This window comes from Juglans regia, chromosome 13 (assembly GCF_001411555.2).
Source record: "Juglans regia cultivar Chandler chromosome 13, Walnut 2.0, whole genome shotgun sequence".
Classification (NCBI taxonomy): domain Eukaryota; kingdom Viridiplantae; phylum Streptophyta; class Magnoliopsida; order Fagales; family Juglandaceae; genus Juglans; species Juglans regia.
Window position 1 is genome coordinate 11177552 of NC_049913.1, and position 22405 is coordinate 11199956.

At 37.2% G+C, this 22405-nt stretch overlaps 3 protein-coding genes and 1 non-coding gene across 6 annotated transcripts; 2 read left to right on the plus strand and 2 right to left on the minus strand.

The window, feature by feature from the left end:
• The first annotated feature begins 215 nt into the window (after positions 1-215).
• LOC109002889 (uncharacterized protein At5g01610-like) lies at positions 216-3051 on the plus strand. Its single transcript, XM_018980809.2, has 3 exons — positions 216-423; positions 1413-1467; positions 2301-3051. Exons 1-3 carry the CDS (start codon positions 316-318, stop codon positions 2678-2680), a joined length of 543 nt encoding a protein of 180 aa, XP_018836354.1. The 5' UTR covers positions 216-315; the 3' UTR covers positions 2681-3051.
• A 751-nt stretch (positions 3052-3802) lies between these two features.
• LOC109002888 lies at positions 3803-8148 on the minus strand. Of its 2 annotated transcripts, XR_004797992.1 has the most exons (8): positions 7301-8133; positions 6812-6923; positions 6082-6241; positions 5635-5783; positions 5195-5346; positions 4668-4779; positions 4348-4462; positions 3803-4057 (listed from the first exon to the last, which is right to left on the minus strand). XR_004797992.1 is itself a non-coding variant. In XM_018980808.2 (7 exons), the coding sequence occupies exons 1-7, from the start codon at positions 7591-7593 to the stop codon at positions 3917-3919; spliced, it is 1122 nt and encodes a 373-aa protein (XP_018836353.1). In that variant the 5' UTR covers positions 7594-8148; the 3' UTR covers positions 3803-3916. The 2 variants fall into 2 exon arrangements, 1 of the variants encoding a protein (XP_018836353.1); XM_018980808.2 differs by lacking the exon at positions 4668-4779 and having other exon boundaries at positions 7301-8148.
• Positions 8149-19226: 11078 nt separating this feature from the next.
• LOC109002892 (cell division topological specificity factor homolog, chloroplastic-like) lies at positions 19227-21299 on the plus strand. 2 transcript variants are annotated; one of them, XM_018980813.2, is made up of 3 exons: positions 19227-19438; positions 19808-19876; positions 20445-21299. In XM_018980813.2, exon 3 carries the CDS (start codon positions 20481-20483, stop codon positions 21036-21038), a length of 558 nt encoding a protein of 185 aa, XP_018836358.2. In that variant the 5' UTR covers positions 19227-19438; positions 19808-19876; positions 20445-20480; the 3' UTR covers positions 21039-21299. The 2 variants fall into 2 exon arrangements, with proteins under 2 accessions (XP_018836358.2, XP_018836357.2); XM_018980812.2 differs by lacking the exon at positions 19808-19876.
• A 959-nt stretch (positions 21300-22258) lies between these two features.
• TRNAW-CCA lies at positions 22259-22330 on the minus strand. The gene has a single exon. It is a non-coding gene; the product is annotated as a tRNA-Trp (tRNA).
• Positions 22331-22405: the final 75 nt, after the last annotated feature.

Here is a 22405-nt window from a genome sequence, read left to right on the forward strand (position 1 = left end):
GTGAGAGTGTTTCGTAAAATAATGAAATTTTTGTAAATTGTTTTATAAATTTTTTAATTTAAAATACAATTATATAAAAGATTCAGAAAATAACTGTGTATCCATTTTCATCTCAGATTCTCAGTAAATTAGCTGGCGCCACCCCGGCTCATTTACGTAAACGCCCTCCACTTCGAACTATTCCCTTTTTCATCTAGAAGCCGCTTTTCACACTACGGATGCATGTCTATATGCCTGCTTGAGATTTGTTCACTCAGACGCTTCCGTCCCTCACCGGTATACTCTACACGAGAGAGAGAGAGGTAGAGAGACAGAATGGAGAAAGCTCTGACAAAAGTGGGTAGCTTAAAGGTTGTGGTTGGGAGCTCATGGATTACGAAGAAAGCGAAGGAGGAGTTCTCATGTCTAACTGAAGACATCACTGTGAGTATGGACTTTGTATATTTTTCTGTGTTCCCTTCTGCTAGTCCGTAGGGTGGCACCCTTTTGCTTACTTTTTATTTGCTATCATTGTGGCATTGCCCCTTTCCAGTATGTGGTTTTGGAGGTAGTTCTGGTCTTTCCATGTGTAATGTGGCTTTGATTGAACTGGACCCACTTGTTGGTTTCTGCTAATTGTGGATGCTTTTCTGGAATTAGCAGTAAAATGTGAGATCTGTTGATTTTTACAAGAAAGACAATGAATTTGGATTTCGGTTCAGTGTAAAAGAGAATTGTTGAGAGAAATTTGTTAATGTTGCTGCGTGGTTGCTTAAATTGTGTGTTCGGATGTATGTTTGGGGGATAAAATGTTCCTGTGCGTAATGATGGTGAAATTTGGGCATGATACAGCATTTGGGGTGAGCCTTTAGATTGGAGGGAGGCAATTCGGTTCAAAAAAGGCTAAGCTTTTTTAGCTCTTTATAAATTGCTAATCGTGCTAACTGACTTGAGCTCATACCTAGTAACTTCAAAACCGTTCTGAATATATCAAGACACTATAGATCCAAATAATTGATGGAATTTGTGTGGTGAAGACTGCATTTGCAAGTTTACTAACTCTACAGATGAGGTGTTGTCGGAAAAGAGATACTTTTTCAACAAAGTTTCCATTGCTTTGAAAACCCAGTGAAGCACTGTCTCTTCTGGTTCATATAACATAGATACTAAGTGATCAGTGAAATATTTTTTTGTACATTGCGTTACTTAAGAGTGTTAACCTACTGACTGGATGAAACCAACAGTTGTTTTTTCGTAAAAGACGCTGTTAATTATAAGCATGTTAATGTTTTCATGTTTATAATAGCTAACCATATAATCCTAAGAGTTTTGCACATCTCTTTGACGAAATATCCATGCTACTTTGAAAGTATGCGTGCTTAGTTTGATGCTAATGCTTTCTCAATTTTCTAAAAGGTTGCTTCTCATTGTAGACTCTGTCAAACACTGTGGAAGACAAGGCAAAGTGGATTTTCAACAAACTAAAAGGTGTGAAACTACATTTGAACTTTTTATACTCCATTATGCCTGAATCCTTAGTTCCGCTGTGGAAATGCTTGACATGCAACTTGATTTTCCTTCATGTAAATTTGCCTTTCAGCGTTTTAAAGACTTTCATACCCCTACCACAACAATTGGAATTTGTATACAGATGGCAGTGCATGTCATGAACCTAGCTTAATAATACAATACGATAGGGATTGTGTGCCATCATCATCTTTTTGAAGCCGTATGTAATGTTAGTGAGCTCATTCTCTAGCCTGGTGATTGTAATTGTTTTCCTTGAAGACGCCGATAGATTTAGGCCATCAACCTACAAAGTAGTTATTTGTAAACCCACTTACAAAAAAAAAAAAAAGTACTTATTTGCAGACCTTTCTTTTATACAAGTTTCCACTTGCATCCGCATTTAATTTACCTCTGCTTCTCTCACATTTGATAGTATTTTTTTCATTGTTTGTTTCTTTTATAAACCTTCATGCTTTCATTTTATAAACCCTGGCACAAGAATGCCAGCTTTTGGAGTCTTTATCTGTGTTGACTTTTGATATTAATCCTCACATTTCTATTCTACATTTGATTAATGAAACTGGTTTTGGAAGGATTCAATGAGATGGTTTTTTTTTGTTAGAAATAGATATATTTTCATTTCATTTCAGCCTGTGTAAAGAATTTGTAGATTTAAGAATATCACAGTAGGAAACAATGTTCTGCCGCAACATTGTCTTAAATATTTCTTTCCTTATTTCTCTTTTTTATAGGTTAATCTACATCAATAAATCAGTAAGAGTTCTAACTGACTAAAAAATGCCTACCAACAGGAAAGCCAGTGAAAAGCTTACCAGATCTCCTTCAAGAGTACAACTTACCACGGGGCCTCTTTCCCCAGAACATAACCTGCTATGAATTTGATGAGTCCAAGGCCAAACTGATTGTGTACTTGCCTTCTGTATGTGAGGTCAGCTTTAAAGACTCCTCTGTGATAAGGTACGCTACTCGAGTTAAAGCAATTTTGGGGAGGGGAAAGCTTATGGGCATAGAGGGAATGAAGACAAAGGTTCTAGTGTGGGTTAAAGTAACAAACCTGGCGGTAGAGGGCTACAAGTCTGATAAGGTTTGGTTTACAGCTGGTGTGAAGAAGTCGAGGCCTATAGATGTTTATCAGATGCCCCGTGATGCCGTCAGAGTAAAAGAATTTTGAATTTGGACTGAAGAATGAATATCATGGTCATGGGCATTCGAAGACCTAAATCATTGCTGGTATTCATATAAAGTAGATATCAGTAACCTTGTTTCTCTTTGTATTAGATTGGATGCACTATTATGGTTTTCAGCACATCAGATCTCATCTGCTCTGGGTTTAAGATACGCATGTTATGCAGAGTTTGATGATTGCCATTGCCATTTGAACTTTTACGATAACACTCAAGATAGGGTGAATGGCCAGCAATTGCTGACCATGCTAAGAGTTGTAGGATGATGATATTATCAAACTGGTGCAGATAACTGCTGTGGGTATCAATGGTGCAATGAAACTGCATGATCTTGTGCTTTTGGAAATTTAACTTTTAAGCATTCCTTATCGACTTTTTTCTATGGCTTAGAACAAAATACTCGGAATCCTTTGCTTGATAAAGACCAAATCCCAAAATGTTCTTGCTTCAATGTATTATAGAGCCGAACAGTCTCATGCGGAAATCGTATTCCCTGGCTTGCTCAATCTACAGTTAAAAGTAGAAACAACAATGTTTCTTGTAGCAACATTGCTTGGATGAAAGGATTATTAAACGATTACTACTGTAGTATTGTATGTAATAAGCAATAGATCAAACCAAAAAATTATTCAGACATTCATTGGTCAATCCTAAATTTGTAACTCCTGAGAAAAATTATTTGTATAGTTTTAAAGTGTGCAAATTTTGTAGTCTTTTCAAAAAAAGTATAGCACCCATGAAATCTGTATGAAAATACTTTTTTTTTTTTTTTTCAAAATGACTACATTGGAGTTGAACACTTCAAAATTATATGAAACATTACTCCAATTACAATCATCAGAATCTGCTCCAAAATGAATCTTTTCCAGTGCCATTTGTCATGGCCATTGGACGAGATCTTCTTCCCTCAAGTCAATTAATTATGATTTGAAGTGACACAAGAAGACCCCTGCCATAATTTAAAATGACTCGGCTTTCTTTATCGAAACCAAAATTCAAGATATCAACCACCATCGGTTCCCTTGTTGCTGCTGAATAGTTTCATAATTTCACTTTCTATTTTTCTCTATTGATAATATTATTATAAGCATATCGGAAAATTTATAGTATATGCAAGAAAATTTATTGCATACATATGATAATGAATTGAGTTGCTCAATAAACAGATTAAATACTGGTACAAAATTATCATCCGTTTCATGTTTCCTAATCAGCTTGCAAAATTATAGAGGAATCGCATTTGAATCACGAACAATCTCGTATATTGATATGACATTCTCAATCGTCAACAGGCCAATGATGCACCATTCCAAGAGATCAGACTTCCTGTTTTGGAGGACTTCTTGGAGGAAATGAACGTTATGCTGCAAATGGAGAGTTGAGAGGGGGGTTTTATCAATTATAGTAACATTCATTATATGCACAATTTATAACTATAGTCATGAAAGTACAAGGAAAAGCCATCCAAACATATGACAGAATTATATTACTTCCGCCTGATGGAATGTGGATACAAATCAAATCAGATATTATCTTCTTTATTTTTTGCCTTGGCTGTGCAATATTTTTTTTTTTCCTATTTAAGTAACAAACCCAATTTCTAAGTGGCCCAAATGAAACATATATATCCATACGGACATAAGGGCAGGCATACCTCCACGAATTTTAATTTGAAATCCAAATTTCCAAAGCGTTGAGTCACCTCATACTCCTCACGAAGATATTCATGTATTTGAGCATACTTGGCATCCCTCCAAGCAATTTCTGATCTGAATAATAAAAGAACCAAACAAATATGAAGAGCTGCAAGAAGCAAACTTGAACCAAATTCATGTACTCAAAAGGCTGTAAAAAATATCGGGGAAATTATGCAAGTACTCAAACATGTTCAAAAGTAACCAACTTTAAAGAACCGATTTTCAGGTTATCTGATCTTTGTAAAGCCAAATCATAGTAGATTTACAGAGTTCTCACTTTATTTGGTGCCTAGCTTTGGAAGCCAAGGAAGAAGTTGTAATGACTCCAGAGTCAAGAACAGTCATGAACAGAAACAGCTTTGTTCAAGCTTAATGAGCCCAATCGAAGCCTGGAGGCAACATGAATGAGAAGAAACAGCTTTATTCAAGCTTCATGAGCCGAACTAACTTTAAACAAGCATGTTTAGCATAATGAGATGAGGTAGGGCAGGCTCCAGTCTTTAATTAACCTAATTTCAATTTTGAAATAACTTGGATTCATTTATGTTCACAACTTGACCCAAGCATGGGGTTTTGTTGGACTGTAATTTCTGCTTGCTAAATGTAAACTCAACCAACATCATAGTGAGCTTAATCTGTAGGAGTGATGGAGCCAAGTAGAGGCATTAGCTATTAATGCCTAGAATGGTAAAAGTGAGATCATCCAGTATGCAGAATGAACTTTTGGTATTCATTATCTACTTAAACACATAACCAGCCACATTCTGACGCATCGAATGAGACTACAAAAAACAATGGCATTACCTCTCAAAAAGACCAACTTTTAGAATTACATCAGCTAGATTTGAATTAGCCTTCCCAACAAGCTGAAGGAGCTTCTTTTTATCCATCGTAAAAGTTCCGGTTTTCTCCATTCCACGATTTATGTCTGCAAATTCTTGAACCATACCATCAATCTGTGCGTGCAAAAGAGAGAGAGAGAGAGTGGTTAAGGTCATTGAAGTTTAACTTGGTTTCGATCAAAACTCCTTGCAAAATATTATGCTGTTTCAAGCAACATAAGCCATGGTTCCATGGCACAATGAAAATCAATAGACATCTTAAATGCTTATATTCAAACAGTTCAAGCCTATAGAATCTGGAATGCACCAAAAGTGGTTTAAAAGCAAGAAACCAAGTGCTTTCTACTCCACTAAACAACTTACAGAATAAATACAAACTTGGAAATCCTACCAAGAAATTACCTGTGAAACAAAATAATCCAAAGCTATACTTTGACCAAGCACACTTCCTATAATGCGGACACCATCAGTGTCCAATGTTTTGAGAACAATGTAGTCTGGACCTCCCCGCATATCCTCAACCAATGATGGCTTCTCTTTTACAGCATAATCTAGAATGAAGATACAGAGAGCTATAGGTAAGTACACAATTGTTCGCATGTAAGTAGAAATGTATTTATAAAGCTATGGAGGAAATGTCCAATGACCAACACGGCGATGAAGCAAATGGACTAAACAAACTACAGGAAAGCAACCAACAGAATCACATAGCTACAGAACTATTTCATACTTAATGACAGTGGAGAGCAGCTATTGGGAACAAAAATAGATGAAGATAAATATAGCACTCATTTGGATAAAAGATTCATGCTGTTAAAAAAACTTAATCCTATTCTTAAAGAATTTTACCATCTTTCCTCATCTCGGAAAGCAATCCAGAAGCATGTCTTCGAACTATGTCCAAGTAAGTTTCAGCTTCATGATCCTCAATATTAAACAGAACCGCAGATCCATACTGGAAGACAACCATGTAACGGCAGCAGCCCAGATTCCTCTTGACTCCAAAGACCTACATCCAAAGTCTCGTGTAATCAAAAGCAATTTTAAACCAATCATGTTTCTATTCATAACGATTATGATTAAAGCTTTGAAAGATTCTCTTATTAAACTCCAGGTAAGACCACTTGTATAAGTCCAGTTGCAAAATCCTTGCTGGGAACCACCACATGACTCAAATTTGCTGCAATTGCCGACCAATAGGAAACATTAATCAACCACTTTTGGATGTGACTCAAACCCCCACTCCATGCCGCCCTTGGCCCTTTTCCTGTATTTGGGGGAAAAGTGGACCTAATACCTACCCAATTGCACCCTATCTCTTGAAAAACTAATTCAAGACACCGCCTCCTAGACCAAAAATCAATTGATGAACATTAACTCTATGCTTTTATAAATATTGGGAAGTGGTTAGCTAGTGAAATGGTCAGAAATTAATTCATTTTACCATCTGACTGACCAAAAAAATTAAATGGTATAAAATTGTGGGAGAAGAACAGGACTTAGGCGAATTCTAGTTTCTACGAACATAGTAAGAACTTGAACCAAGTAAAAGGATAAAACTGTCTCTTAATAATCTTACAGTATTTTCTGTAGAGAAATCAGAATATCTGAGGGCAATATAATTTGAGGAGCGAGAGGTAGGAGGAACTACGTTGCTTAAATTCTCGGCTTGCATGCTCTTCAAATTGATACTGCCAAAACCATGAATCTTAGAAAACCAGACCATGCAGAACAAAAACAAAATGACGGAGAAAGAAAAGAGGTAAGAAAGGGAGGGAGCAATAGTAATCAACAATTATGAAATTTAAACCCGAAAAATCTAATAAAGGTTCTCCCGCATTCTTTACCGCCAGTGCAATTATAGCAGAATATCCCAATTCCATCAGAAACTAATTCTAAACAAAAACAAAACACACAACCCCAAATGCTATTTTGTAAAACCCATCCAAACAGAAACAATCATAGCTGCAAAGAAACAAAATGGAGAGAGACTGCGTGGATTAACCACAAAAAAGAAAAACAAACAAACACCGTTCGTAATTCATGGAAAGGACTCCCAGTGGCAAACCTGGTGCAGAGAAAGAAGGCTTTGACGGGAATCTTTCCAATTTCCTCGTCTTCCTTATCAAAGAATTCATCGTTGTGATCGAAACTCGGGGACCCAGGATCAAATTCGTTGATATCCACCGAGACGCGAGATGGGATTGCAGAGAACGGTCTTAAACTGAAGAAGTAAGAAGCGGGATTTGAGTGAAGTGAGAGACGGAGAGGTCTGGGAGGAAGAGGGGGGTTAGGTATAAGCGATTTGGAAGCAGAGGCTATGTGATCGAGGAGAAGGAAAGCGGCTCTCCACCTCCCCATTCACTGAAAGCGTTTTCTGTGGATTGTCACAGATCTTTGCGTTTCACCAGCTTCGTGGAGACCTGTTGCTGTGCTGCACGCACGCCCTGAAACTTCCGGCTTTTTGTTTATTTATTTTCTTCACTTCTAGTTCTGAGATTCAAAATCACTGAGAAAGCCGAGACAATATTTTCACTTCTTCGCTCCTAACCCTCTCGCTCTCCCCCTCCACGCCCAATCGTCAACGGCGACGGTCCAAGACGGGTCACTCTCGCTGACGATCTCTATCTCTTTCTCTTTCTCTCCCTCTCTCTCCAGAAGCACCCCGAGCGCCGAGCCAAGGTCGAGCGTCTGCTCTCCTCCGCGTCACGCCTCCTGCGGTGTGGCCACTGTTCAACGGCGCCTTCTGAAGTAAGGATCCCTCTCCTTTGCCTCTCTCTATCTGTCTGCGTCTCGAATTTCTGCAATTTGGACAAATAACTGCATCAGGCGGCAGGTGCCTATAGGTAAGCCTCCAGATATTGGAAACCTGGTTGCTGCTCTTGTTACGAATGCAATCTTTCATATATAAATATATATATATTTTAGTTTCGTTAGGAGTTAACTATTTTATTTAAAAAATAATTTATACATAATATTTTTTACAATATATTTTATAATAATATAATAAATCAGGAATAATTTTCTAAATTTTTTTTATAAAAATCAAGTTATTTTATAAAAATATTTTTATTTTAATTAATATGACTACTGCTTTTAATTTAGCCCTGTAGATGAAAAAAGAATTGATTTAATTATGAATTGTACGATCGTTCTGTAAGCTTTTGTTGTACTGTGTTTTGTAACGCTATATTCAACTCATTTGTTCACAAAATCAGTTATTAGAGCTATCGACTATTTTATGTTGATAAGGAGAGTTTTGCGGGTATAGTATGCATGTGATAGAAAGGGTTTCTCCGAGTAAGGTTTCACGTGTGCTCCAAAGGTGCTAATTTGGACGAGGCATGTAAATAGGTGTTCAGCTTCAGATTATTAAAATTTATTTATTTTTATTTTACATACTGATTTTTATAATATATCATATATCAGATTATTTATTTTTTTATATCATTTAAATTTTATATTTTTAATATAAAATTAAATGAAAGCATGAAGGTTTATAAAAGACAAAAGCAATGAAAAAAATAGTTTCAAATGTGAGAGAAGCAGAGGTAAATTAAATGCGGATGCAAGTGGAAACTTGTATAAAAGAAAGGTCTACAAATAACTACTTTGTAGGCTGATGACCTAAATATATCAGCTTCTTCAAGGAAAGCAATTACAATCACCAGGCTAGAGAATGAGCTCACTAACATTACATACGGCTTCGAAAAGATGATGATTTTTTTTTTATTAGTAAAAAGTTATTTTCAATAATATGAATGAAAATAGGCATGGTCTATGTACACATAGAGTATATAATAGAAAATACCTAAATACATTCTTAAGAAACTAAATTAAAGCTAAGAACTTATGTACACTATTTCCATTAAGAACAATGGTTGAGAACCATAAGAGTAAAGTGTGCAGAAAAAAATTATGAAACTCCTCCATTGTTCGCTCCCTATCTTCAAAGCATCGTGCATTCATTTCCATCTAAATAAATCACATAATGCACAACGGGATCATCTTCCAAGCTGTTGCTACCTGCGAACAACCTTGTAGACCCTTCCAACAAGCAAGCAAGTCAACCACATTTGTCGGCATAACCCACGCTACATCCACCCTACTAAATATCCCATTACACAACTCTCTCGTCACCTCACAATGCAATAGTAGATGGTCCACTGATTCTCCATGTTTTTTGCACACATAACACCAATCCATCACAATGAGGCTCATCTTTCTTAAATTATTTGTGGTTAGAATTTTTCCAAGTGCAACAATCCACACAACAAAGGCCACTTTGGAAGGTGCACGTGACCTCCAAACACTTTTCCACGAGAAAAGTACATTATCTTGTGATGTCAGAATTTTAAAGTATGACTTGACTGAGAACTTCTTGATGTCCTTGCACCTCCATTGTAACCTATCGTCATGTGCCGTTAATCTTTCTGAAGAGTATATCAAGCTAAAAAATTCTGAAACAGTAGACAACTCTCAATCATAATTATTGAATAAAATATTCCACTGATAAGAGTCTTGGGCAAACACATACAGATCCGCTATCAAAGCCTCCCTATTAGCTGCAATGTTATAAAGAGCTGGGAAGGCCCTCTCCAAAGAACGCTCTCCACACCAGACATCCTGCCAAAACTTGATGCGAGTGCCCTGTCCGACCACATATTTAATATTGTTTTCAAAGCACTGCCATCCCCCCCTTATATATCTCCACAAACCCACACCATATCACCCCCTCACTTCATTAGTGCACCATCCCCCCCCAAGCACCTCCATGTCTGGAGTCTACAACTTCTTTCTACAAAAACTCCCCATCTTCTTGATATCTCCATAGCCACTTCCCCAAAAGCATTTTATTAAAAGTCCTCAAATTGCGCACACCCAAACCACCACTCAAAACTAGGGAGCAAACTTTATTCCAACTAACAAGATGGAATTTGGTTTCTTCCCCCAGACCACCACACAAGAATGCCCGGAATAATTTATCGATTCGATGCGCCACCCCTGCCGACAACGGGAATAGAGATAGGAAATAGGTTGGGAGGTTAGATAAAGTGCTAGTGATCAAAGTGAGTCGCCCTCCCTTCGATAAATACAGCCATTTCCACCCTGCCAACCGTTTCTCCACTATCTCAATAACCCCTTCCCATATACCTCTAGCTTTGAAAGTCGCTCCCAAATGAAGGCCCAAATATTTCATAGGCAAAGAACCCACTTCACACCCCAACGTTTCTGCTAGTGTACTGATATGGGGCACCAACAAGAGTGCCCGTATGGCTTGGATTTGACCCACCTCCGCTTCACAAAAGAGAAGGGTATCATCTGCAAATAAGATATGTGAGATCATGACAGAACCAAAAGTACCATTGTCTGCCTAAAAACCCGCTATATAGCCTCCATCAACAATTGCCTTCACCATCCGACCTAGTGCCTCCATAACAATTACGAAAAGAAATGGAGACAAATGATCCCCTTGCCTCAATCAGCAGGAGCTACAAAAGAAACCCACCGGATTACCATTTACAAGCATTGAGAAACGCACAATAGTTATGCAATATCGAATCCATAAAATCCACTTGTTACGAAAACCACATCTCCCAAGTAAGTAAAGGACTCAATTTACATGATCATAGGCTTTATCCATATTAAGCTTACAAAGTATGCCTGATTTACCCTCCTTTAACCTCTGATCCAAACACTCATTAGGAATAAGAATTGAATCAAGTATCTAGCTCCCCCGCACGAAGGCATTTTGAGACTTCGAAATGATTTGCTCCATTACCACACTTAATCAATTAGCCAGAACCTTAGAGATAATTTATAAACCCCACTCACTAGGCCAATGGGACGAAAATCATCAACTTTCAACACTCCATGTTTCTTCGAAACAAGGGCTATGAACGTCGCATTGAAGCATTTTTCAAATTTTTGAAAAGCATGGAATTCTAAAAAGTCCCGCATAACATCACATTTCACAATCTCCCAACAATGTTGGAAAAACCCCATCGAAAACCCATCCAGTCCAAATGCTTCGTCTTTGGCCATGCTTCTAATGACCTCATGCACCTCATCTTCTACAAAAAGTCTTTCCAACCAGCTCGCACTCTGCATATCAATGGACTCAAAAGGCAAACCATCAAGCTTTGGCCTCCAACAAGTCGGCTCCGTGAGCAAATTGTCATAGTAATTCACAATATGGTTATCTAAATCCGAAGAGAGAACTTGATTACCTGCCTTAAGAGTCTCAATAGTGTTGTTGCGCCTATGAGAATTAGCCACTCTATAAAAAAACTTCGTACATTTATCCCTTTCTTTTAGTTAAAGAGCCCTGAATTTTTGGCGCCACAATGTTTCCTCCATCAACAAGACCCTCTCTAATTCAGTCACCACCACACTCTTCCTCAATAGTGCCTCTTCAGAGGCATTTCCCATCAACACCTGTTGAAGTCCTGAAGCTCCTCTAATAGGATAGTTTTCTGGTTGTCAATATTGTCAAATACTTCCAAGTTCCACCTCCTTAAGTCTTGCTTTAATGCCTTAAGTTTCCCAGCAAGGATGAAACTAGGAGTACCTGAGAACTAATAAAAAGGCCACCAGGAATGAACTTTCTCAGCAAAACCATCCACTGCTAATCACATATTTTCGAACTTGAAATACCGGTGACCCCTATTAATGCATCCACATTCTAACATAATAGGAAAATGATCCGAGCAACATCGGGCTAGCCTCTTTTGATACAACTCTGAATAATAGGTTTCCCATGAAGGAGAAATAAGAAACCTATCCAGTCTCGACCACCCCCTACTGTTAGACTATGTGAACTCGCCCCCAGCAAGGGGAAGATCCATAAAATTCAAATCAAACATGAACTCAGAAAACTCCTCCATTGCTATTGAGTGGCAGATATTCCCTGATTGTTCACTTGGAAAATGAATGATATTGAAATCTTCACCCATACACAACGGCACATCCCAAAGATAATATACACCTGCCAACTCCTCCCTCAGCCTTCTCCTTTCTCTATCTCGATTTGGCCCATAAATGCCAGCATATGCCCATTCCCACCCATCTACTACATTTTTTAATAAACAAGCCACCGAAAAAGTCCCAACACACTCCTCCACCTCTTCCACAATTCTTTTAATCCCACATCAAAAGCACCCCACCAGACGCTCCTTCCGAAGCCAAGTATGACCAGCCCACATAAGGACATCCCCATAAGCTATAAATAAGTCTTCAATCAATGAACCTTAGTTTTGTTTCTTGAAGACACCACATCCATCTTCCACATTCGCAACAAATATTTTATGTGAAGGTGCTTGTTGTGATCATTAAGCCCCCGCACGTTCCATGATAGAATCTTAGGTATCATGGACAATGGTCATACCCCTCCCTTTCGTTCTATCCCTACTGCTACTTCCCTCATTCCCTTCATAATTTATAGAGCATTGTAGTCTTTTAAGTTCCTATCTCTCTTTGTAGCCGACTTCATTCTACTCTCTTCAATGGCTATAACAAGAGCCCAAAATTGCTCTTCAAAACCTGTACAAGACACCCTAGCACAAACTTGCAACTCCTCCACTTTCTTAAATACCCAATCTGGAATGAACTCAGAATTGGGGCTAGGAGGAAGCACTCGTAATGGTTCAGCATCTCTTCTATCTATGCATTCCCCTACACATATGACCAACTGCATATCATCTCCTTCTGAACTTGCTTTTCTATCACTGTTTGGGCCCACTACTTCACCAGCAGCTGAAGTCGATTTCTACCCAACAAAGATTTCTCCAGCCACCACTTGAGACGTACCTAAGGGATCATTGTCGATCCTCGGAAGTGTTTGTGCATCCCCCGTAGTTCGTCCCTGTAGCAACCCACCCTTGAGAATTGAACCAGTGAAGGTATTTCTCCTCAATCGCAGGACCTTCATGCCCCAAGGACATCTTAAAAGCACTGCCAGCCTCCTCGCACCTTTTTGTGCAAGATCCGAGCCATTTGCATCAATAACGACGACATCAGACACTGTTACGATACTCTGAAGGGTCTGTGCATCCCCGGTAGTTGATCCCTCTGCAACCCACTCGTGAGGGTTGAACCAATGAAGGTATTCTCCTCAATCGCAATAACTTCAACCCCCAAGGACGTTGTAAAAGAGTCGCCAGCCTCTGTCACACCTTTCTGTGCGAGTTCCGAGCCATTTGCAACAATAATGGCATCAGCCATTATTACGATTGCTGCTCGCGCCACCACCTCTGCCGTAGGGACTACCACCTTCGGCGAGGTTGTTTGAGGCAACGCCGGAAACGGCGGCTCAGCCCCACCCCCCGATGGGCCAGCTTCCTCCTCTTGGAAGCAGTGACTCGTCTTCCTCCAAAAATGGCCAGATCTCTTTTGGGTCTTAATGGGCTGAGGCCCAATTTCACGGCCTGTTATCCTTCCCTTCCCCTTACCTATGGGCTCCCTGGCCCAGTCCCTGGCCCGTTGGTCTTCAACTTCCCATCCCTGGCCTAGGCCCCATCCCATCATACCTTTTAATTCAATACATTGTTTTAACCATCCCACTCTATTTGTTAATTCACCCAACTACACCTCCATTTCACATAGAGCCTTCAACATGCTTTCTTCTTTCAGCACAACAGAAACTCTGCCATCTTCATCCCACAACAGATCATTGCCCAAAGAAGTGACAAGACATTGCTTCAACAGACCTACTTTCTCTGCACAGTTCACGTCTCGAGGCCTTTCCACCTTTCTGCTACCTTGAAGAACATCACTGTACGATCGGAAATTTGAGTTTTGCACTGTCATAGCTGGTGGTAATAGTCGCCCTGAAACACCACCACTTCCAGCTTCCTTCAGCGCCACCATAAGTTTTCTCCAACCCACTATGTCCCTGTCCCCTGGTATGAAGATGAAGTTCCGATGTCCCCCTCCACTATACTCCACCAACACCATATATTCTCCCCTCGAGTTGGTACAACTTTGAGCAATATAGCCCCCATCCCCATCCCTATGTGCAGTGTAAAAACCCTTACCCTCCCCCTTCAAGCACACCTCCATTGCATTATAAAACCAACGTATTGTTCCCAATCCCAAGTTCATCTTTTTTATCACTTTCCATCCCTTCTCTGTAAGGATCACGACCCTCCCATCTCTTGACACCTCGAACAATTTTGATTCAATATTGATAAGCATATTTTTCCAATAAAAATATCCTTCGAATACACCATCAAACACCCGAAAGCACCATCGAAAGCAATATGAAGGAAAAATCAAACGGGAAAGAAAGAAAATAAAATCGCAAGGTGTACGGAGAGAAAAAGAGAGTTGCGAGCCAAAAACCTCAAAAAGATGATGATGGCACACAATCCCTATCGAATTGTATTATTAAGTTAGGTTCATGACATGCATTGCCATCTGTATACAAATTACAGCTATTGTGGTAAGGGTATGAAAGTCTCTAAAACACTTAAAGGGAAATTTACACGAAGGAAAATCAAGTCGCACGTCAAGCATTTCCACATGAGCAGAACTAAGGATTCAGGCATAATGGAGTACAAAAAGTTCAAATGTAGTTTCACACATTTTAGTTTGTTGAAAATCCACTTTGCCTTGTGTTCCATTGTGTTTGACAGAGTCTGCAATGAGAAGCAACCTTTCAGGAAATTGAGAAAGCATTAGCATCAAACTAAGCACGCATACTTTTAAAAGTAGCATGAATACTTCGTCAAAGAGATGTGCAAAAACTCTTAGGATTATATGGTTAGCTATTATAAACATGAAAATATTTTGATAAGTGGCATGCTTATAATTAATTGTGTCCTTTACGAAAAAATAACTGATGGTTTCATACAGTCAGTAGGTTAACACTCTAAGCAATGCAATGTACAAAAAGTATTTCACTAATCACTTAGTATCTATGTTATATAAACCAGAAGAGACAGTGCTTGAATGAGTTTTCAAAGCAATGGAAACTTTGTTGGACAAAGTATCTCTTTTCCGACAACACCTCGTCTGTAGTGTTAATAAACTTGCAAATGCGGTCCTCACCACACAAATTCCATCAATTATTAGATCTATAGTGTCTTGATATATTCAACATGGCTTTGAAATTACTAGGTAAGAGCTCAAGTCAGTTAGCATGATTAGCAATTTATAAAGAGCTAAAAAAACTTTCCCTTTTTTCTTTTATAAGTAAGAGATAAATTTTATTGATATGAATGAAATAGTCATAGCCCGTGTAAATAGGAGGTATACAAAAGAACACCTAAATACATTCTAGGAAAAAGCTTTCCCTTTTTTGAATCGAATTGCCTCCCTCAAATCTAAAAGGCTCACCCCAAATGCTGTATCATGTCCAAATTTCACCATCATTACGTACAGGAACATTTTGTCCCCATCATAGCACAAACATCCATCCAAACACACAATTTAAGCAAGCACGCATCAACATTAACAAATTTCTCTCAACAATTCTCTTGTACACTTAATCCAAATCCAAATTCATTGTCTTTCTTGTAAAAATCAACAGATCTCACATTTTACTGCTAATTCCAGAAAAGCATCCACAATTAGCAAAAACCAACAAGTGGGTCCAGTTCAATCAAAGCCACATTACACATGTAAAGACTAGAACTACCTCCAAAACCACATACTGGAAAGGGGCAATGCCACAATGATAGCAAATAAAAAGTAAAGCAAAAGGGCGCCACCCTACGGACTAGCAAAAGAGAACACAAAAAAATATACAAAGTCCATACTCACAATGATGTCTTCAGTTAGATTAGAGAACTCCTCCTTCTCTTTCTTCATAATCCATGAGCTCCCAATCACAACCTTTAAGCTACCCACTTTTTTTCAGAGCTTTCTCCATTCTCTCTCTCTCTCTCTCTCTCTCTCTCTCTCTCTCATGTAGAGCATACTGGTGAGGGATGGAAGCGTTTGAGTGAATAAATCTCAGGCAGGCATATAGACATGCATCTGTAGCGTGAAAAGCGGCTTTAGGCTTCTAGATGAAAAAGGGAATAGTTATTAGTTCGAAGTGGAGGGCATTTATGTAAATGAGACAGGGTGGCGCCAGCAAATTTACTGAGAATCTGAGATGAAAATGGATACATGGTTATTATTAGAATCTTTTATATAATTATATTTTAAATTTAAAACCTTATAAAAAAAATTTACAAAAATATCATTAATTTACGAAAACACTCTCATTTCAAAGCATGATTGCATAAAAATTTATGAAAAGGAATTATGTATATCACTTCTCATATGAGATACCATTACCGAATATATACGGCGATTGCGATTTATGTCCACCTAATTTTTCAGGATTTTTTTTTTTTGGACATTGATTGAGGAAAAAATTATTAATAATTAATATTTTTTATGAAAAATAATATTAAAAGTGGTGAAGTGCGTAAGTACTGTGTAATCTCTTTGAAAAAAAAAATAAATACGAGACGCATGAAAAAAAAATAATTTTTTTATATCGGATCCTAAGAATATACATGGCAAAATTAGAGGCGGATTGAGTGCTAAAGAGATAAATCTAACATAAAAAAAAGGAAGTTACCTTCTGAGACAATGCAAACTTCCTAAAAGCCTCCCAAATTGTAGCAGGTCCCTTAATGGATGGAGAGAGCGGGAAGGAGAAAATGGTTGGTGAAGTTTCAAACAGTCTTTCCATAATTTGAAGGGTCTCGTGCAAGATGAGGGGATGGAAACTAGGCCTTCATTTGAGAATAATGTGAATAAGGCCTCTGAGGATAGCCCAATAGCCCAATTAGTTGTGACCAAAAAGCCCATTACAGGCAAGAAATGACAACGACTAAAGAGAACTGCTATTACTCAGTATTCAATTAAGATAGCAACTCAAATACAAAAGAGGAATGAAGTATACAATGAAGAGACCTCCCCACAGAGGCATACCAAACAGAAAAGAGAGAAGATGGAAGGACAAAAACACAACCCAACACTATCGGTGGATGCTGGTTTATAGCCCCTTTGAGAGTAATGAAACTCATAAGTTGGAATTTCTGTGGGCTTGAGAACCCACTGGGGATTCATGCTCTTCGTGACCTGGTCAATAAGGAAGGTCCCGATATTTTGTTTCTTCAAGAGACAAAGCTTACTACTAGGAAGATGAAGACTTTAAAATTCAGTTTGGGGTTTGAAGGTTGTTTGACTGTTGATAGTGAAGGCAGAAGTGGGGGTATAGCTTTAATGTGGAAAAAAGGAAATTTTGATCAATATTAAAAGTTTTTCCAAAAACCATATTGATGCTAGAATTTATGAGGATGGAAAGGGTATGGACTGGCTGCTTACTAGAGTTTATGGACATCCAGATACAACAAAAAGACATGAACCATGAAGTTTGATTAATGCATTAAAAGTTGGGGGTGATCAAGCTTGGCTGGTCTTTTAGGATTTCAATGAAATTATATGCATACAAGAGAAGTATGGAGGGAGAGATAAGCCAGAAAGACAAATGATGGAGTTTAGAAACATGATAGATGGTTGTGCATTGAATGATATGGGATATGAAGGCAATAAGCGCACTTGGTGTAGCGTGTAATAAAGGGGGGATAATCATAACATTAGTGAAAGGTTGGACTGATTACAATAATATGTGGATCAATCTTTTCCTCAATGCAAGAGTAGCACATGGAAGAATAGCTCATTCAGATATTTTACAGATACATGGTGACCAATGCTATAGTAGAGGCAAAAGTTATTTAGGTTCGAAGCTATGTGAGTAGACCATGAAGATTGTGAAAGAATAATTGTAGAATCTTGGCATAGAGGTCCGTTAATGCATATATAAAGGGGTGATAGACAAAATTTCAACTTGCAATCAACAAGTAGAAGTATGAAACAAAAGAACATTTGGATTAGTCCACAAAAGACTAAACAATCAAGAGATCAGCTATAACAAATCTAAATGCCTGATCCTATGTGATTGAGAATAGAGAAGCATCAAAATGCTAGAAATACTTTACAGTGCTGGTTGGAGAGAGATACTGTGGAGACAAAAGATCAAAGGCATTGTGGCTCCAAGCTAAGGACCAAAACACCAAGTACTTTCGCAAGAAGTCATCTTAAAGAATAATAAAAAATTTTATTACTTGGCTAAAAGATGGCGAAGGGTTGTGATTATTATACGTTATTATTATAATAATTAGTTTTCTTATTAAAATATTCTACTATTTAGAGAATTAGATACAATATATCGATTGTAGTACATTAAATCGAATAGTATAAGTTTAATATAAACAATTAATATGGGAACAAAATATATGAAACTGAAAATATAAGAAAAATAATGTCATTTCATGATATATATATATATATATATATATATATATATATATACAACTTCAAATGCATAAATCTCACATAAGTTCTTTATAAAAAAAAAAATAGATTTCACCATAAAAAATATGAAAAAATTATTTTTATTGATGAGACCCACATTTTTATAAAACCTTCTATAAAATTTGTATATTTAGTGACAGACATTGGGCCTGGTTTAAACATAAAAAAATAAATAATAATGATAGCTACAAATTTTAAAGACTCGTTTGTTTTCACAATTTATTTTAATTCATCTCATCTAATCATTAATTTTTTTAAATTTCCACATAAAATAAAATAAATAATTCAACTTTTTTTCAAATCTTAAAATAAAAATAATATTAAAAATATATATTCTTACAATATTTTATTTAACTTTTAATTTTCATCTCAACTCAACTCATCTTATTTCATCTCATGAGATGAGATCTTAGACTTTGTTTGTTTTGGTAGATGAGATGAGATGATTTGAGATTAAAATTAAAAGTTAAATAAAATATTGTTAGAATATTTTTTTAATATTATTTTTATTTTGATATTTGAAAAAATTAAATTATTTATTTTATTTTTGTGTGAAAATTTTAAAAAATTATAAGAATTAAATAAAATGAAATGGGTTGTTGCGAAGATAAACGAGGCTTTAGACTGACCGCAAGCACTTTGAATCCTTTGGGGGGCAAAACGAAAGACTACGAGTGAAGCGAACGCGGGCACAAGAAAATCCTAGCACACAGAGTGGAAAGTAATCGGAAGCTTCAAAAGGATGGCGCTTTCTGGGGACTTGAGGATCTCTGCAACACTGGGCTCCTGCCCTATGTACCCCCTTCGAAGCTTTTTGCGTCCTTCAAAGGTCTGAGCTCTCACCCTTTGTTCCTCTGTGCTGATTTCCTTGCATTTTTATCGCTGCTTCTCGTCGACTCTATATGGGTTTCATGCAATTTGTTTCAAATTCCTGATTTCCGTGCTTAATTGCCGTGGAAGTGGAAGTAACAAAGGGTAACCTGGAATATGGTAACTTCTCGAGGGTTGGAGTGGTAATTGCGAGATTCCGCATTCCCTTTTGAATTGCTCAGCTACAAAATAAATCATTTAAGAGTTTCCCAATTCTTCCATATACGTGATTGTTATTCAGCTTTAAGGTTCCCGTGGTTTGATGAATTAGGCGTGGTTTATGTCGATTGATGAAATGGGTTTTGTTTGTCCTTTATTTGTCTCATAGATAATTCGCATGCGCGCGTAAGCTTATGATTTATGCAGCTTGGGGTGGTACTGATATCTGAAAGGAAAGGTAGGATATTTGATGGTAAAGCCAGGGTCTTTGTTCTTGTCACGCGTTCTTCGCCAAATTCAAATTGAGCATTTCTCCTGCGAATGTTTGTTTGCTCAATGTAGTTTCATTATAAGGGTGTACCAACCTGAAACAGTAGATAAAACGAATATGAAATTTGAGCAAATGTTCTCACAAAATTTTGCTAATTGAGGTGTATTTTATCAGAATAACAGAACTAGGGAGATATTTCCACTTGGTAAATATTTTAATTTTCCTGGTGACAAGCCATTGCATTTGACTAGGATGTTTATCAGAATGATTAGGTTCAGCTTGTTTGCGTTATTCAGTGTTTTAATGGGGGAACAATTTGGAGTAATAAATTGTTTTTTTTTTCTCTTTATCCACTAAGGGTTGTGACCATGGTTTTACTTGAACAGTAGTCGTTCCAATGGAAAATAATAATAATAATAATGGGGGTCTGCAGAAAGATATTCGAGAAATTCTTTGTTGCAACATAGGCATTTGACAATATTATTCTTGTTGCAAGAGGGTTTATAAAGTCATTAAACTTTGTGCTGTATTATAGGTAGAGTTCTCTGGTTTCCTGAATGGAGGATCAAGCATGGCTGAAGTCATACCCAAATGGCCTAGCATGTCACTTGATAACTGCAATATGCGTGGTCGTCCCAAGCACATTTCTGGTGTCACTGGAGATAATAAGCTGTCTCTGAAATCCATCAGTCAAGAATCTGAGAGCTTCCTCCTTGATGCCATTAACCTGAGCTTTTTCGAACGTTTAAACTTGGCTTGGAAGATAATGTTCCCATCACCAGCATCTAGAAACAGCTCTAATGCTAGGATTGCCAAGCAGCGCTTGAAGATGATTCTCTTCTCTGACCGATGTGAAGTGAGTGATGAGGCAAAAAGGAAGATTGTCAACAATATTGTGCGGGCTTTATCAGATTTCGTGGAGATAGAATCGCAGGATAAAGTTAATCTGAGTGTCTCTGCCGATTCAGACCTTGGAACCATTTATTCCGTCACCGTGCCTGTACGGCGGGTGAAACCCGAGTATCAAGATCTGGATGAGGCTGGAGCAATAACAAATATCGAGTACAAGGATACTGGAGAGAGTTCAGGTTCTGTTGATGTTAGATTTGATTTCTTCATTCCAGATTAAAGGTCCTATTTGGATGCGTAGCCACCGGCCAGCGAGCCAACTTTAACTTTTGTAAATATATCCGATGTACCTTAAGAGATTGAGTTTTGCTGCTTTTCAATTTGTACTTGTAGTTAATTTGATGTTTTGGCTTGAGGACTCTATTGCGTACAGATATCTCTCTGTTCATCGTAAGTTCGCGTTGGTTCTTTGTCAGGGGTGTGTGCATGCATGTATTTGCTTGTCACAATTACGTTAGATCAACTATAAAACCGTTGAGATCTATGAAGGTAGATCTTTATGCGTGTTTTCCGACTATGATATTGTAAAATCATTACTTGTCTTAAAAGTTTAAGCTGATAAAAAGATTTATTTTATATCTTAACATTCTTCTTTACGTGTGGGTTAGACTTTCTTTCAATGGGTGGTCTAACACTTGAAATATTTAATTAAATGAAATAGAGTATAGAGTCATGGTTTAAAATCAGGACTTCTGCTCTTATACTATATAAAATTATTATTTGTTTTAAAAATTTAAACTGATAAAAAGAGATAAATTTTATTATTTATTTTATATCTTAGAAGATACTATTGAGTTCTATGGAGATAATCTCCGGTGTTTTCGTAAGGCAATAAAATTCCTCGAGAGTACTTGGTATCTTTGACAACTTCTTGGATTTTTTTTTTTACCCTTTTGGCCATTTTTTGGTCAACTCTCAGGGGTGGAACTTGCTACCCGTTGGTTCGGTTTTAGGGAAGTGAAAAACTTTATAATTTCTTTTAAAAAAAATTGGAGATATGCTTTATACTTCCATTTGTGAAAGTTCGTAAATTAAATTGAAAATTTATTTTGACAACAATTTTGAGAAGAGAAATATGTTCTTTTTGTGAAATTTGTTTTGATTTTTATGATTTTAAAATACAAAAACTTTAACAAATGCTTAGAGGAATTTATCAAGAAAAGTGATAAATACTTTACTTTTCACAACTATATTTTAAAATAAAATATTTTTTTATCTTATAAAAGTAAAATCACTTTATAAAAAGAGTATACTTCTATTTAAAAATATGTATTATAAAAATATATTGTGTAGATATCATTATTCATTTATCAAACAGTTTAGGTCTTATTTGGATTTAAAAAATTCATCACAATTCATTATAATTTTTTTAAACTTTTAAATAAAATATAATAAAATTTGCCAAACGTGGGAAAAAAAAACAAAAAGATTATGGGAGATTGAACCCGACGTGAATCGAACACGCAACCTTCTGATCTGGAGTCAGACGCGCTACCATTGCGCCACGGATCCACCTGTAATCGGTTCTTTCAATTAATGATGATATTTAATACGGCTATCTAAATCCAGTGCGCGGACCCATCCATT